Here is a 16,078-nt window from a genome sequence, read left to right as displayed (position 1 = left end):
AAAGCTATTGTTGGTGAGGCAGAGGTGTGACCCTGATGCCCTTTGTGACTTTAAACAGGTGTCCTGTTTGGCCTTTACCGCGACTAAATATGGCACAACCCCCCACTGAGCAGCCCCCCCTCCACAAACCCTGCCATTTCCTGCCAAACTCAGCCAACACTGTATCATTTCCCCGTCACTAAATGACTGGCTGGCTGCTGTGGCGTGCTAATGAGAGGAAGAGAAGACAGATGAAGGGAAACTACAGGAAGACTGCTTCTTCATTTCCCCCCATGCAAAACAATACACTGGATCATTCCACCATTTGTCTGTCGAACACATCTCAGCCGGCAGGAAGACATTATCACCAACACAACAATTATTAGCATCTGAGAAAATCTTATTTGAGAAAAAAGGAGTGCAGATTCGCACTGCCAAACATCAACAACAGGATTCTAGGTTTTGGTTTTCTATGTGATATCATCAGGTCTTTGTTTCAGCAAATCTACGGCACCTGTTGTGTTTTTATCATGAGTATATTTGGATACATTTCAGTTATTTTACATGTATTCAAGATTCTCTGGTTTTACTTTAAATGCATAGTTTTGGAAAACACTTTATTTCTAAATAATCCAAAATCATTTTTGTATTAGTAAATAATATTTGCTTGAATTCCAGGTAAAAGCTGGAGCATTAGATTTCTAATGTGCAAAATTTCTTAAAAAAATTATTTTAAAATCACATTTTCTTGTAAGTAGTTTTAAAACGACAACATGTTTGATAAGATGCAATATTTTTTAACATTCGTTCAACACTTAGGGCTTTGGTTCCTCTTGAGTTAATCAGATGCGAACAGGGACTAGAGAGCGACAAAGAACGGTTGAACCAATGTGTTGCTTTCTCATACAAAGCTATCAGTGTTTTTGAATAGGTTTTTCCAACAGGCTCCGCTGAATGAATTACACTAGCCTGTTAGTATTCTGCCACTACCGTACAAAAGGTCAATGTCAAATGCACCTCATTTAAAAGTCAATAGCGACTATGCACATCATCTCCTGGGAATTCTGTCCGGGAACCTTCCAGACAGCATTGTGTATCATTCAGTTAGTAGAGGGCAGCTACACAGCTTTTTTAATCTTGACCTTCAGATAAAATATGCTCCCGATTCAGAATTACATGCTCCAAAATGGAGACATAAGCTCACAACAAATCATGGCTGGACTCCAGGGAAAGGTCTCACAATGTCGGACACAGACGCAACAGATTTAACGCCGGTTAAACATGCTTCAAGGCTTCAGTGTCAGACTCTGGAATGTTAGCGTTTTTAACTACAAACACTGTATAAAGAAACTATACAACACAAAAGAAATACTGACTAAAGTAAATTCAGTGCCTATATTATATATCCTGTTTAAAATACAGGGCAAACTAGGGTTCATATACAAAACACGATCTAATACTGTTTTCAATAATAAGAGCAGTAAAACGTATGAGATGTTCTCCAACAGCTAACCATGCTCACTCTGACAGCAGCAGGGCCACCCCAGCTATAATCCACTTGGCAGGAGGTTGTTTGGTTCGCAGGTGGACAGCCCACACATATGTAGGCCCACGCTGCTTAGTGCGATACACTGGACACTGAAAAGTGTTTTTGAGCTCCTGCTCGTCTGCAGGCACAGCTCGGACGTAAAGCACCGGCATGGCTGGGGTCAGATCCCTCAGAACAGCCTCAGAGATGATTCCAGACTGAGTATCCCAGCGAGCGCCTTAAATCACAAGAGATTATTGTTGTCATGGGTTTGTTTGCTAATGCTTAAAGAGATGTAAAAAAAAACAACTAAATCCTATACTAGAGATGGGAAACTTTTATATCAACAATTGGCAACAATGTCAGCAGTTAGAATATGGACCAATCTGAGCATTAGACTGTGTTTTGTGCATTTTTGTGGTCGTTTTGGTGTTTTTATCCTTTAATTTCTGTGTAAATGTCTAGCATTAGCTATATATACTCTATGTGCATCACATCATCTGCAAACTAGTGTATCTATGTTGAATTGCATTGTCCCTGTTAAATAAATAAATAAATGTTTGTCTTGTTTTGTATTTTTGAAGTTAGTTTGTGTATTTTATTTTACATTTTTACTTATTTTGTGTATTTTCTATTGTAGTTATCTGTGTTACTTCAGTCATTTTGTGTGTTTTTATTGTCATTTTGTGTATTTTACTGTTATTACATGTGTATTTTGTTCATTTACTTTGAGGGCTTTATAACATTAGATCGAGGGCCACAGGTTTCCTGTTTCTGCCCTTTGAATATGAATCTCATCATCTTTCTTGGTTATTAGTGTGTTGCAACCAACTTTAATAGGTGCATACCACCACCTACTGTACAGGAGTGTGTAAATATGAATCTTCTATTACAGTACAAACTCTATACAGTCTCTTACAGTACAAGAGAATGCATGTAGGGTTAAGTGTGCAGTTAATTGTGACCTTCCATGAAGAGTCCGTGGATGTAGGCTCCTTCTCGTGGTGGATGTCCAAAGTCGTCTTTCATCTTCTTGGTGACGTCCACGGTCAAAGTCATTTTGTCCAGAGCCCACTGATTCTTGCGAGAAATATTCTGAAGCACAGCTGTAAAAAGAAAAACCCATAAGCAGACTATTAGCTCAGATGGCTTCTTATTCTTTAGTGGTGACATGACATTGTACCTGTGAGGAAGGACTGAGGGTTGAAAAGCCCAGAGAGCCAAACAACTGCAGGCAGAACAAAATCCTGAGTCCAGCAGTCCAACTCATGGCAGCTACACATCAGATCATTCAGCCTGTGAGAGGACATACACTTTATACACACAGCTTTGGCATACTGTATGTTTGACAGGCTACTTTACACTGAGAGGAGTGTTTTCAGACTTTCTTTCCTACAGTATTTGCAGAGAAATACTTTAAAAGATATTGCTTATTCAGATCAAAATATTTTTTTATCATTGGAAAAACAAATCAGAGACCAAAAATAATCTTATAGCCAAAGTTGTGTTTATGTCTTGTAATGATTTATTTGGTGTCAAAGTCCTGATTGTAGCTACTTAAAGATATTGCATTTGGAGCCTTAAAGTTTTTTTTGAATGCAATTTCTCCTAAATGTATGAGATGCTTTTTCCCCCACTACTGTAAGTAGTAATTATTTGTAAAAACGTAATAGAAATGTTAAAGTATTCCATTCGGTTATAAAAAGTCAACAGGCTAAAGTTACCACTGTGCGAGGGGTTTGGTGGAGGGAAAAGCCAGACGTGCCCATGAATCTGGGACGGAGTCACTGAAGAGTGCAGACTGCAGAGTTTCCATGCGTGACGACAAAGTGAGCTCCCCCTAACGAAAATAAAACGTATAAAATATAATTTAAAGGTGATCTTCTACCAGAGTTACACTGTAAGCAGAGCAAGCTGTACCTTCAGGCCAAGATCAAGCTCTATAAGTGACTTCTTTATTTCTGCGAGCAAGATATTCATGCGTTCACACTCCTGGAAGCACACCAGGGTGTAAGGGCTTCGCTCTGTGCTCTTCGTCACCATCTCTACCATATTATACTCCTCGGGAAGCCTGTCAAGAATGTCTTCAATCATAGCTGTGACCTAACAGAGAACACGTATTTAGTACACATCATACAGGTGCCTCAGTCTGATCTAGTGGCCTTTGAGTCTGAACCTTTTCCTCTGCAGTCTGTGTTGTTCCTTCTCCTCTGGATGAGTCCTGTGGCTGCAGCTCAAGAAGAGCATTCATAAGGTTGCCTGAGGCGGTGGTCAGACACTCCAGCTCAGCGTTTGGGTGGAGACCATACAAAGTGGGGTTCTCAGATGGGAGATGCTCTTCAATGTAATTATGGTAACCAGTGTAGTCTAAGAACGGAGGGGCCAGGAACCCCGGGCACAAGAAGAGCTCTGCTTCAAACTAGGGATTGAAAATCAAAAACGTTAAGGTACAAAAGTCATAGTAAACCAGTGGTTCCCAATCGTGACCCCATTTTTGTATCACAAATTTCTATGGCGACTCGAGAAGAATTAGTTTTTGATCATGTTTGTTATTCTGTGTTGCAAATAGAGAGTGGCCAGGATTAGAGCACAAATTGACAAGATGCGCCAGCTCGGATTTTTTTTATACTGCATTCCATATGAACTATAGATTTATATTTGACAAATTGAATTTCAGATTGTGGGTGTGTTTTATTTTGAAAAAATAAAAAAATAAAAATATCATTTTAATCAGTATTCTTTTTTTTGTATCAATTACTAGACATTTCAGGTGACCGCAATTTAATTACAGGCAATCCCATAAAGATTCATAATTCCAGGTAAAATTACTTTAGGCCTTTAAGTAGTTGAGGCCAACACTGTGTTTTATTTTGAAAAAGAATAATAATTAAAAAATAATTATAAATATCATTTTAATCAGTATTCTTTTTTTGTATCAATTACTAAATATTTCAGGTGACCCCAATTTAATTACGGGCGATCCAACATGGGGTCACCACAACATGGTTGAAAAACTCTGCACTAAACTAAACAATTTCTCCTAAAATGATGGTTTTCTGGAAAAAGTGGCACTGTTACATTTACCTTTGTGTGAAGGGGAAACAGATATAAAAGCTTCAAAACATGCTAAGGACTAAACGATAACCTTTGGCTGATGAGTTCTACAGCAGGAAACACTTAGATTTGCTATTGTACACCATACCAGTACAACAATATAAATGATCACTTTGTGCAAAGATGCAGTTTACTTTCTAATCCCAAGAGGGCGTCCTTTACCCTTTACAACAACAAAGAGACTTCAAAGCATTTTTAAGATGTTATGAAAACGAACCTGAACCTAGAAAAAAAAAAAACTGCTTTCTTTGAGCACAAACTTTCCTTTTTGAAATTTAAAACCAGAAAATAAACACATCACACCATCATTGACCAACTTACCATTTTTGAATTCATGAATTCTTGCAGATAGGTCTTACACAGTCTCCTATCCCAGTCATCAGTGATGTGCCCTCCGTACATGATCTCCCCAAAAATATAGCACAAGTCCTCCCAGGGCACCTGAACCAAACGATAGGACATCAAGAAAACATCAAGAAAACACAAACAATTCAGGATATACTAAAATTAAAAAAAATAATAATACATGAGTTATCAACATTAGTAGATAAACACTGTGGAGGTTAAGTCACATAGCTCATGTTAAATCTAGTAAACTTCCTAGACTAGAGATTTTCTTAAAGCTAATTCATGTCCTATCCAAGAGGCCTAGTCACTTTGATGAGAAATAAGGTTTGGAACCTTCAGGCAACTCACAATTCAATTTGGTTTAGATTATAGAGACAGCGATTTGATTATGAACTGATAATCAATGCATTTACACAGCATTTCTTTGTTTGTACCTGATGAAATGCTGTTTTTAAAAACATAGCATTTGCATTCAGACATAGAAGACCAATGTACTTATTTTACCATTTATTAAACCAGCTGAGGATATCTGTAAACTGTTAGAACTGCATGGTAAAGTGCCAAAGTAGAAGCATCCCTGCTAATAACAAAACGGGCTGTTCAAAGCTATATATTGTATAGTTTAAATTAAATATAATGCACCAAATCAGTAGCTCAACCATAGTACTTTTAAAATATCTGTTAACATTCCTTTTATAATATTTCTATTTATATTACTATTTGATTAATCGATTATTGAAACTATTTGCATCAATTATATTTGATAATTTTATACTGACAATGCATAGAACTATCAATATTTTTTCCCACCCCTAATGACAAATTAAAGGTCTTCAAAGGAAGTTTCACGCAAATCTAGCCTTCCTAGAATATTTTATCCTGAGAGGGTTTCAGAATCGTCTCACTATCCATGTAAGCTCTTCTTATGATAAGAGAAAGATACAACAAAATTATGTTTCTTTACACACACTGATTGAATGTATGACAGACGAGTGTTTTTCTCAGCGGGAGATTGTGATCCGTGAGGGTGAAGGAAGAAGAAAAGAACTCGTGATTCGTAACAAATGACAAAAGCTCTCGGTCCACAATCATTTGTACCTGTATTGTTTTGCAAATTGCTTCCTTCATCAGCTCTAATTGCAGTGATCACTTATGTAGCGTTGTGAACTGTCACATTGGCTGCATGTAATTACATTTAGGATAACGCTCCATTGCCCTCCTAATGAATCCTCTGTATATGCACATACAGGTTAGTGTTTGGTTAACATAATGAAGGACATTCGTTTTTTGGAGGGCAGAAGATACCTCAGAGACATAATTGGTTGTGAACAGAGTAATAGGAGTTACAAGAGAAAACATTAGAACCTGGAAGGGTGCAGCACCTGAGAATGGATTTTTTTTCTGTCTTTGTGAATAAAGCTAAATTATAGGTTTGCACTTTGATTGTTGTGAGACAAGAAATGTGAAATAAGATGGGAATGAACATCTCTTAGGAACAGCAGTGAAACAAAGGATTGAATTAGACACCTTAAGCAAACCACCATTCCTGTTGGCTACAATGTCATAACAAATACCATTATCCAATATTATAATGCTTCAGCTGAGAAGAAAGGAGATTTAAAAAATCATGAGAATTAGTAAAATAATTAGAAAAGGAACTGTGTTTTGTTATAAAGCTTCATAATTCCAGGTAAATTACTTTAGTGTTGGCCTCTAAGTAGTTGTATAACACATTGGCTGAGATGGTGAGGTCTCCTGTGCTGAAGGGGTATCTGTGGTTCCAATCCTTGGGGCCAAATCTACGACCGCTCCATAATGCAGGCATGGAAGAAGCAAAGCGAGAAGAGCATGGAGTTGAACTCTGCTCTCTAGAACACATGTCCAAAGTATCCTATGGAAACAGGTAATTGAGAAACATAAATTCAGTGGAAACGCCATGAATATAATGTTGATGTTGCATGTTGATTTGGCTCCCATAAAGGAAAAAAAATACTAACCTGACTGAAATTGTTCAGGGCTGCGTGCAAACTGGCACTCATTCCTGTGGGAGGCTCATTTGTGATTTTAATGGCATTCTCAATTATGCCTCTGGGGATCACATGCTGCTCGGGACTGGGTGATGGCTCCCCAGTAATGAAAACCCTAAATCCGAATGGCAATCCAAGGATGTTTTCTCCAAAAGAGCATCCAGAGAGGACAGCCAGCGAGCCACCAGGTGCACATTCTGAGCAATAATCGGTTCAAAAGGTTTATTTCAAAGATCAAGCCACCTCAGAAACTATATTAAAATATAATTTATTCAATCAGATGTTATCATCACATATACTTCTATTTGAGGGTCCTTTGGTTTTCCACATCAGCAAGAAACTCACTTCTCTACTCGATTGCAGGCTTCTCCCTAAAGGAGCCGTTCTGTGAGCTAATGTAGCCAATTATGGTTTTATTGAACCAAATTGAGTTTTGTTAGTTCCTTTGCTTGAGCAGGTCAGATAATATCATTAGGTACATTATAGAAGTATCTACATTTAAAGAGGCAGCTGAATAATGTTGTCTACCTGTAGAATAACCCAGTGTCCCTGTTTACACGCATTTGTGAGGACTCGTTCAGCGATTTCCTCCTGCCCCTGACCCAAGGACACATTGTGTAACGTGCCGTGTTCTGCCGAAAACCCGCTCTTCAGACCTACAGATGGAGAACAGGTAAATATACAATACTTCTCCTGGATATGATCAATGTTTATCAACAACATGAGTAATATATTATACCAAGTTTTTCCACATCTCTGAGAGGGTCTACTCCAGGTGACAGGATGAAGAACATGGGAGTGGAGGGACTACTGTCCTCATACAACTTTTCAAACTCCAGCCTTTTGGCATCCACATATTTTGGTCCCAGGTTCTCTTCTACAAAATTCCTGCCAAAAAAAGTTGTCTTTTAATACCTTACTAGTACAGCAAAATTGTCTACAAGACTCCAAATGCATTACTAATACAAACTCTAAGTTTTACTAGTATTACTGGTAACACAAAACTGTCTACTTGGAGACAGTTTTGCTTTACTTGTAACTAGTGACCAGTAGACATGGCTAGTAAAACAAAAATGTGTTTACTAGTATGTGTACCCCTAGGGGTACGCAATAAAAACTATAGAAATAAATCTATTCAGGAGCTAAATCACGTTTTTCAACCTTGGGGTCGGGACCCCATGTGGGGTCGCCTGGAGTTTAAATTTCTCTGAAATTTCTGAGAATTTAGATGAAATAGATTAAAGTTTTTTTTATTATTATTATTATGCTTTAAAAAAAAATTAAAACAATCTTAAACATCTTTATTTCTATACGTTTACTTGTGAAATATAAATGTACCGTAGTTCAACTAAAATGCAGTAAATATATATATATATATATATATATATATATATAATATATGAGCTCAAACATGATCAAAAATAATTCTAGAAAAAAATGTCTTTGGGTCGCCAAAAAATTCTTGCTACAAAAATGGGGTCACAATCCAAAAATGGATGGGAACCACTGCACTAAATACTGTTTCTTTCCTACTATTTACAAAATAAGACTCTTTAAAATGTGTGTTTCTATAAATAGTTAATAATTTTCTAAGCAAAACGTTGTGGTCGGACAAAGCGGGTACTTGGATTCAGTAATAAGAGAAAAGGGGGTACTTGAGCCAAAAAGGTTTGACAACCACTGCTATAGAAGATTGTTTTTAGTCCACTACTAGTACTAGTAAAAGCAAAAGTTTCACTAGTAGTACTAGAAGACCTAATGCAAATGGCGTAGGATGGATTATAGCCAAATCCAGCACCCTGATTGGTTGAAACATGGCAATTTGAATTTCCTTTTCCCCATCCCCTTATATATATTTGTATATATGTATATAATTTTTACTAGTAGTACTAGTGACGTTTTTTGCTTCACTACAAAAGTGTATTCGTGCACTAGTAAACCAAAATTGAGTTAACGTACTCCCAATTTGAGTGGGGCCAACTATAGAGCTTAACTATGGTTGATATCACAAAATTGGCACTTACTGACCTGAGTGAGTTGGATATCCTGTCAGGGCGGAGAGCTCTCAGGATTACAAGTTTCTGTAGGGATCTCTTGTTCTTCCAGTCTTGTGGAAGCCTTTCCTTTTCAGGACAGCTGGATTCAACAATCTTCCTCCAGCGTTTTGGTGAGCTCTCAATTTCTTTATCGAGTCCACTGAAATCCTCCATTGTCGATATCGTCTGCGTGAAAGTGTTACAGCCTCATTTAGCAAGGGTGGAGAGCGAGTTTGCAGGACATCATGCTTTTGAAAACAAAATGTGATCATGTTATACTATAAGTTGTTATTGAGCTACACTGTACCTTAACAGCCCCCCATGCATGAGGAGACAGAAAGGACACAGGGCTATGTTTGCTTGGCTCCACTGGGAAGTGCAGAAGGAAATCTAATTCCTCAGAATCGATTAAACCCATCTTTAGCAAAATCTGTAAAAAAAAGAAAAAAGAATCAAAAGCAAATGGTAGTAAACTAGGATGGGGTCAATTATAATTGTAATCACGTAATTAATAATTAATTAAAATTATGGCCTAATTATAATTGTAATTCAAGGAATCTGTTGCTGTCATAATCGTAATTAAATTGTAATTGAGTTTAGATAATTCACTTTGTAATTGTAATTACCATGAAAATTCTCTAAAAAATTTCAATGATAATTTAACGCAAAACTGGGGAACCATGATACAGTTCTACACATATGTAGTTAACAATTATTTATTATTTATTATCAGTTTCATATCAAGCTTTCACACATTTCACCATTTTCTGAAATCGAGGGATATGCTGACACAAAAAAGGCTCAGACACCCACACTAAAAATATTAAAACCTATATTTTCATTGATTTGGAAGACTAACAAAGAAACCAATTGATAGGAAATAAATTAGATGATATATATTGGTTTTTAGTGTATTTTACGGCTGATTTTGGACCTGTTATCATAAGATGCTAACAGAAAGCTAACACAAGAGGAAGGATATGCTTCATGGGGTTATTTATTTCAGACTCAGTAATTGTGATTAATTTTAATTGAACTTTAGTAATTGTGAATGTAATCGTAATTAACTTTCTGATGATAAAAATAATTGTCATTTAATTGTAATTGGAAAATTGCAGGCTATTGTTATCAGAATTGAATTGTAATTGAAAACGTAATTGCACCTAAACAATGTAATTGAATCCAACCCTGACTTTAAGTGTATCAAACTGTGAAATAGTCCCATGAAGGACAGTCGTCAGAGTAGCACTATTTCTAAGATGGAAAAAGTTGGTGGATTGATAGATAATTGCATTATGCCATCAGAACAAACCCCCCTGTCAGAACCAACTGTCTGAACAGCAGCCGTGGAGCCAAAGTGTGAGAGATAATCAATAGCAGCGTATGGCATTGCTGACTGCTTTTAATTGAAGTTAATGTGAGGGCAGAAAAGAACTGTGATTGATGAGGATGACAGCTGGCTCCACCTTTGAGGCGGTCCTGAGTCCCTCACCTGGAAGGCAGTGTGTGACAAGAAGGTTAACTTGTCTCTCTCAAACAGGCCCTGGCTGGTGTACAGGAATACAGAATAGGTGATGGCCTCAGTGAGGTTGCACACTCTGGTCCTCACATCCTCATCCTGATCTGCCACTTCCATCGCTTTGTTGAACACAAAGTTAAAGGTCTGCAAAGCAATCAATAAGTGTTTTTGATACATAATTACAAAGAAAGCAGTTGTTAAATAAGGAAGAAGATTTTACAAAAAGTTTGGGAGAAACTCTCATTAAAACACAATTTGTACGCAGACAGGTTTTGTGAGGTATCGTTTGGGTTCAAGGGTTCACCTTAAGTGAAAATTGATACATAGGGTTAATCTTGCTAAGGTCATTGATGATGAAGAAGAGGAGCGATGCTCTCTCGGCTGCTGGGCGGTTATAGCTCTCGAGCCTCGTTTGATCTTTGTCTCGTTCTCTCTGGCCTCCAACACCTGTGTGTTCCATACGCACAAATGAGCTATTAGACCTTCAGTCATGCTCCAAATCTTTCACATTATAAATATTCCAAACTACAATTCATTCACATTTAATGTAATTAAAGGGCATCTGCCCCTGAAGGAACTAAAAAAATCTTAACTTTACCTTGCACTGGATGTGAGCAGCCATTGTCTTGGTGTTCTCAAGTTGCTCCACTAACGAAATATCACCAAGAAAATTACCATGAGCTGCAGAGAGACGACTCAGGAGGTCATCTTCAAATCTTTTCAGTTCGATCTGAAGTGGTTTTGCTGTTTGGTTAAGTCAATCTTGAGAAAGGGACAAAGGGGTGTTGGATTTAAGATGAAATGGTCTGTTTGGAAACTCTATTACCATCTTAAAATCCAGCTACAAGTAGCACCACAGACCTATCAGGGATTACCTTCATGGCTTCCAGATCAGGCCGCTCCCAGGACACTACCTGTCCCAGCAGTTGTTCCTCCAGGCCGACAGGGGTCACTGTGAAATTGATGAGTGTTGTCTGGGCCTGGAGCTCAGGAGGGAAATGAGGATTGGCTAACTTGGTGTGAAGAATGAGATGAAAGTTGCTGTGGTATTCACACTCCTTGTCCCCGATCTGAATATACCTAAATATCAAAAAGACATGAGCTATGATGTGTGACAAATGGCTAAAATACTACGACAGTCACTTGCGGAATAATCAAACACAATTCAGTGACAAAAACAGGAAGTATTTTTTAGAACGACATAGAAAAATATTTATCTGCCTGAAAGCTTAATGGTTGTTTTAACTTTCTTTTTGATGAGAAAACACATCTGACCTTCAGCACTGAACCCCCAGCATTTACTAAAGTGTTCATTTACAATAACATTTTCACACATCTAACACAAGAATTCTCACAACTGAATAATATTTACAAACCAGCCAATATTTATCTTCTTCTGCATTTCAATTTAAATTAGCGCTAGCTTGACGAACCTGGTGGCTTTTCATTTATCTCTAATTACCCCTTGGGTGTCAGACAAGGCCCCAATTTTTATAGCACAAGGTCCTCATGGCCTGGGACTGGTTCAACTCTATATCTTCACAAGCCAGAATTAATGTACTATTGATAGAACCATTACTCTACCAAATTAAAGTCCTTGCTGATGGATTGGCTTGTAGTCTTCCGTCAGCCATGAAAGGGAATAATTAGTATTCATTACTTCACACTCTACAACATTCCAATTATTAATGAACTTCAGTTGTGAAGCCCTACCAGATTCATCATGGCCGCCGCTCTAGGTTGTATTAATCATTGACAGAAACAAGTGTACAGGTCATCTACAAGGGATAAACTTATAATCAGATTTACCATGATAGATTATTACATGGTGACATACAGAGCTTCAAAAGCAGCTCAGTGCCCCAATATACTCAATACTCACGATCAAACTGCGATCAGGGCGAGAAAGATGTAAAATCTTCAAAGGAGGGGATCAAGTCATAATCAATATTTAGTATTTTATTTTCATTCTGATTTTAGTTGTTAGGTTTAGCAAACTATAATTTTGGGGGTAAATCTTTAATTTGTATTTTGAATGCACATTTGACCACTGAAATATAATCTAGGATCATAAAAAATACAAAGCTGATTTCTGTACCCAGCAAATCACCCATCTGGTTTAATTCACATTGCCAAATCATATCTTTCACAATGATTCATGTCCATTGAATTTAGAGTGTTTCATGCCAGCATTATCCAGCACAGGGAACCTTATACATAACCATGAATGTCCTCAACCTTGCTTTTACACTGAGACTCGGCTGTTCAATATTCATCACAACCAAAGAATATGAACACATAAATGTACATCTATCACCCGTCTTGAGGGACCAATCAATATGTTGGCCTCCGAGAATCAAAAGTCATACCGCAAACTCGTTTATAATCTAAAGAGTGGGCAATAATAATGCATTTAGTCACGTCCTACGGGTTTCAAAGCTCAGCAAGATCCAACCATCTGGTAAATGTGATGTGATCGTCTTGCACAACAGACACTGTAGGACAGGTTGTGCACATATTGATTTACATATGGACACAAATATAAACCATTCATTGATTTCAAATGTTTTTTACCTAAACCCAATGCTTAACAAAGCAGAGAGTATTTACAATGAGTGAGCTAATTTTATAATAAAAACCTTAGATGAACAAGTAAAAAATCTTATTTTAATCATCAAAAGTAGTTTTTAGTTTTATTCTTGTTTAATTCATATAAATAGAAAATGATTTTAGTTAACTAAATCTGTAGAGGATTTAGTTGACTAAAATTATATATATTTACATACATTCACCACTTTTATTGTTACACATTAAGTTCTAGTCATCCTTATTTTGTTTGCATTTAGTCGTAGTCTGGTTTAGGTGAAGTTGATGAAAACTATGACAATAATCAGTAATCCATGAATGTAACCGTGGCACTAACCTTCCTCTTTTAATAGTCTGTCTGGCCAGTAGAGGCTCCAGGACTGGGTCCAACGTCTCCTGCACATTCTCAAGCAAGACGGTTTCACCATAATGAAGAGCTTGCTCAATCACATCCAGATACCTGCACATGTAGAAAGCCAACACATGTGATTGGGAGTAAACTAAAGCCACATTAACACCTTCTGACTAAATATTAATTTAAAAGGTAAAATGTCTTCTCTTCTAAGTTAGAAGAAACTTCGTTTGGCATCAAGTGACGACTTCCAAAAATTCAGTGTCGCAACAAAAAAAACACACACACATAATGCATGTACAGATCAACCAATAAAAAACAAAATCTAAAAGAGAAAAAATAGTGAATAAAGTATAAAAAAAAAAATACTTTAATTCCATTACTCTAAGATAAGTAGCAGCCCTACGGCATTTACAAGATTACTAGTAATTTGACAAAAGTATAATTTTTCTCTAATTACTAAATTATTTTCACTGCAGTTTATTTATTGATTTGTTTCACTAGCAGGATAACGTCAAATCATCAGTTTAACTATGGTTATGGTTGGTTTCTCAATTAAGCCACATAATTTCATCTATATCGAATTCAGATTGTGCATTTTATCCTGATTCTTTTGATAAAATTGAGTGCCCATACATTTGGGCCTACTATATAATTATTATTGGGGATATACATTTTTATAAGCTTTGAAAAGTATGAATAATCATGGTGCTTTACTTAGCAGAGGTTTGTGCTCTTGTTTCAAATATTTTAGAAGTATGTGCCTGTTTTGAAAAAAAAAAAAAAAACTAACAAGGCTTTAAAGGTGATTTTGGACTAAATTACCAGTTATTTTATCTTGAGGGTTACCAAATGTTTTTTTTACCCTGTAGATTTTGAGAAATAAAAGTGTCTCTGTTGAGAGCTTGATGAGTCCATCCCACACTGAAGTGAATTTGAAATAAACCCTTCTTACCTCTTTTCTCCCATCCGCACCACCCTCAGCTCTGACCCCAGTCTGTTTCTGAGCCACTTAATTCCCTGCTGCTGGGGGTCAATAATAAGTGGCCAGCGCTCACTGGTGGTCAGAATGGCAGCATTCTCAATAGACATCCTATCATTTGGCAAGCCCTGGTTATGCCAAGCAGCCACAGTGGCATCGTCTGTAAGCATGAGTATTGGATCCAGGCCGTCTGTCATCGGTACAGAAACCTGAAAATGAAAAAGAAAAGCATGTTGACCATCAGTGCGTGGATGTTAACATGCAGAAATATTTGAAAGATAACCGTACGTTTTAAAAAGTACTCTTACTTTTTGGGAACGGAGGAATGGTATCCATGTTTTGTAAAAAAGCTCGACACGATACGAGCTGCTGAAGTAACCAGAGTAGGAGACATATGCAGATATAAGGAGGATGTCACCACAGAGGGTTTTCAGTTGCTTTTCATATGTCACAAGTGTCTGAGACCAGCGTTCTTTCTCTGACTGCAAAACACAAACACCACTTCAAGAAGAACGTACATCTCAAACTCAGTCCGTGCAAGTGTCAAAACTTCAGACTCCATTCATCAACTAAACTAACAAGAGGAAAGATGCAAAGCCTCCGATTACAATTTCCCCATGTAGCGCTCAGAGTTTGGTTGTAGATCGACTCTGCAATAATTTAGCATTCATTTAAATTTTCAATACAATGTCTGTGAAAGCCTACAACAATAAATCACACATGGCATTTCTTACAAGGGGCTGTGAATCGAGAATATGTCACATAATATATTCTGAGACAGTTAAAAATCACTATAATTTTGCTCTAATGTATTATGGATTGCCTGTAATACCACTCAGTCTGGGGTGAGATGTTGTTAATTTCCAACAGCTGTTGAGGCTTTGAGGTAAGTTAATGATTAAATATAGAGGGCCTGATTTATTAGTCTGTACACTATTGCTTCCAGGTCAATGCCATAGAGACAAAACATTTATCTTGATATCCTTAAAAGCCAAGCTGTTCCATACAAAGCACATTTATTTTCTGAAATAGGAAAGTCAAACTTGCATAATGGACACTAAAATGACCATTTTGTATTATGTATTCACATCCATAAAAATAAAGATTTGTTTGCACAATAGTGTGCATGTATAGAAACTATTCACAGAAAGATTAAAACAGTCAGTATTCCATGTGTGACATGTAATCGTTGTTTATTCCAACTCTTACATATTCAACAAACTGGAATTACAGGGATGTGCTGTGTGTCCTTAATGTGACGTGATCTGCTTATTAATGTTCATTAATCGCCAGACACATATTAACTATTACTCTAGATACCTAATGTGATCTGGTACGCAGGTTTACACAGCAAACATTGATTTATTCATGGTTATTCACCACAACATCAAACACCTTATATATTCCCTTATTTACCATCAAGCCCTCAACTAGTCGGTTAGCCAGCTCTATAGTCTGGGAGGTCCGCTTCACCTCTTCCTGACAAGAGATTTTTTCAGCTGTAACCTTTTGGAACTGAGTTGTCAGACTGAAGACGCTGGCATCAAGGTCCTGGAAGAGGCAAGACAAAAAAAAAAAAAAAATCATGGCTCTTCTCCATGAAAACA

The 16,078-nt window shown here is 37.1% G+C and overlaps 1 protein-coding gene across 1 annotated transcript in view; it reads right to left on the bottom strand.

Moving 5' to 3' along the window:
- Positions 1-850: 850 nt before the first annotated feature.
- LOC114478099 (dynein heavy chain 11, axonemal) overlaps positions 851-16,078 on the bottom strand; it is a 42,405-nt gene continuing 27,177 nt past the window's right edge. Inside the window, 26 exon segments of the mRNA XM_028470929.1 lie at positions 851-1,745; positions 2,473-2,613; positions 2,691-2,803; positions 3,232-3,347; positions 3,428-3,610; positions 3,684-3,926; positions 4,943-5,062; positions 6,669-6,773; positions 6,775-6,833; positions 6,836-6,860; positions 6,967-7,118; positions 7,121-7,193; positions 7,525-7,652; positions 7,736-7,884; positions 9,025-9,218; positions 9,340-9,462; positions 10,525-10,695; positions 10,856-10,956; positions 10,959-10,998; positions 11,150-11,283; positions 11,286-11,313; positions 11,427-11,631; positions 13,475-13,597; positions 14,445-14,680; positions 14,780-14,953; positions 15,888-16,022. Of these exon segments, the coding sequence (XP_028326730.1) occupies positions 1,498-1,745; positions 2,473-2,613; positions 2,691-2,803; positions 3,232-3,347; positions 3,428-3,610; positions 3,684-3,926; positions 4,943-5,062; positions 6,669-6,773; positions 6,775-6,833; positions 6,836-6,860; positions 6,967-7,118; positions 7,121-7,193; positions 7,525-7,652; positions 7,736-7,884; positions 9,025-9,218; positions 9,340-9,462; positions 10,525-10,695; positions 10,856-10,956; positions 10,959-10,998; positions 11,150-11,283; positions 11,286-11,313; positions 11,427-11,631; positions 13,475-13,597; positions 14,445-14,680; positions 14,780-14,953; positions 15,888-16,022 (3,519 nt within the window). The 3' untranslated portion in view covers positions 851-1,497.

This window comes from Gouania willdenowi, chromosome 16 (assembly GCF_900634775.1).
Source record: "Gouania willdenowi chromosome 16, fGouWil2.1, whole genome shotgun sequence".
Taxonomy (NCBI): Eukaryota; Metazoa; Chordata; class Actinopteri; order Blenniiformes; family Gobiesocidae; genus Gouania; species Gouania willdenowi.
The sequence above is the reverse complement of the archived record's forward strand: the minus strand, read 5'-3'. Positions and strand labels throughout refer to the sequence as shown.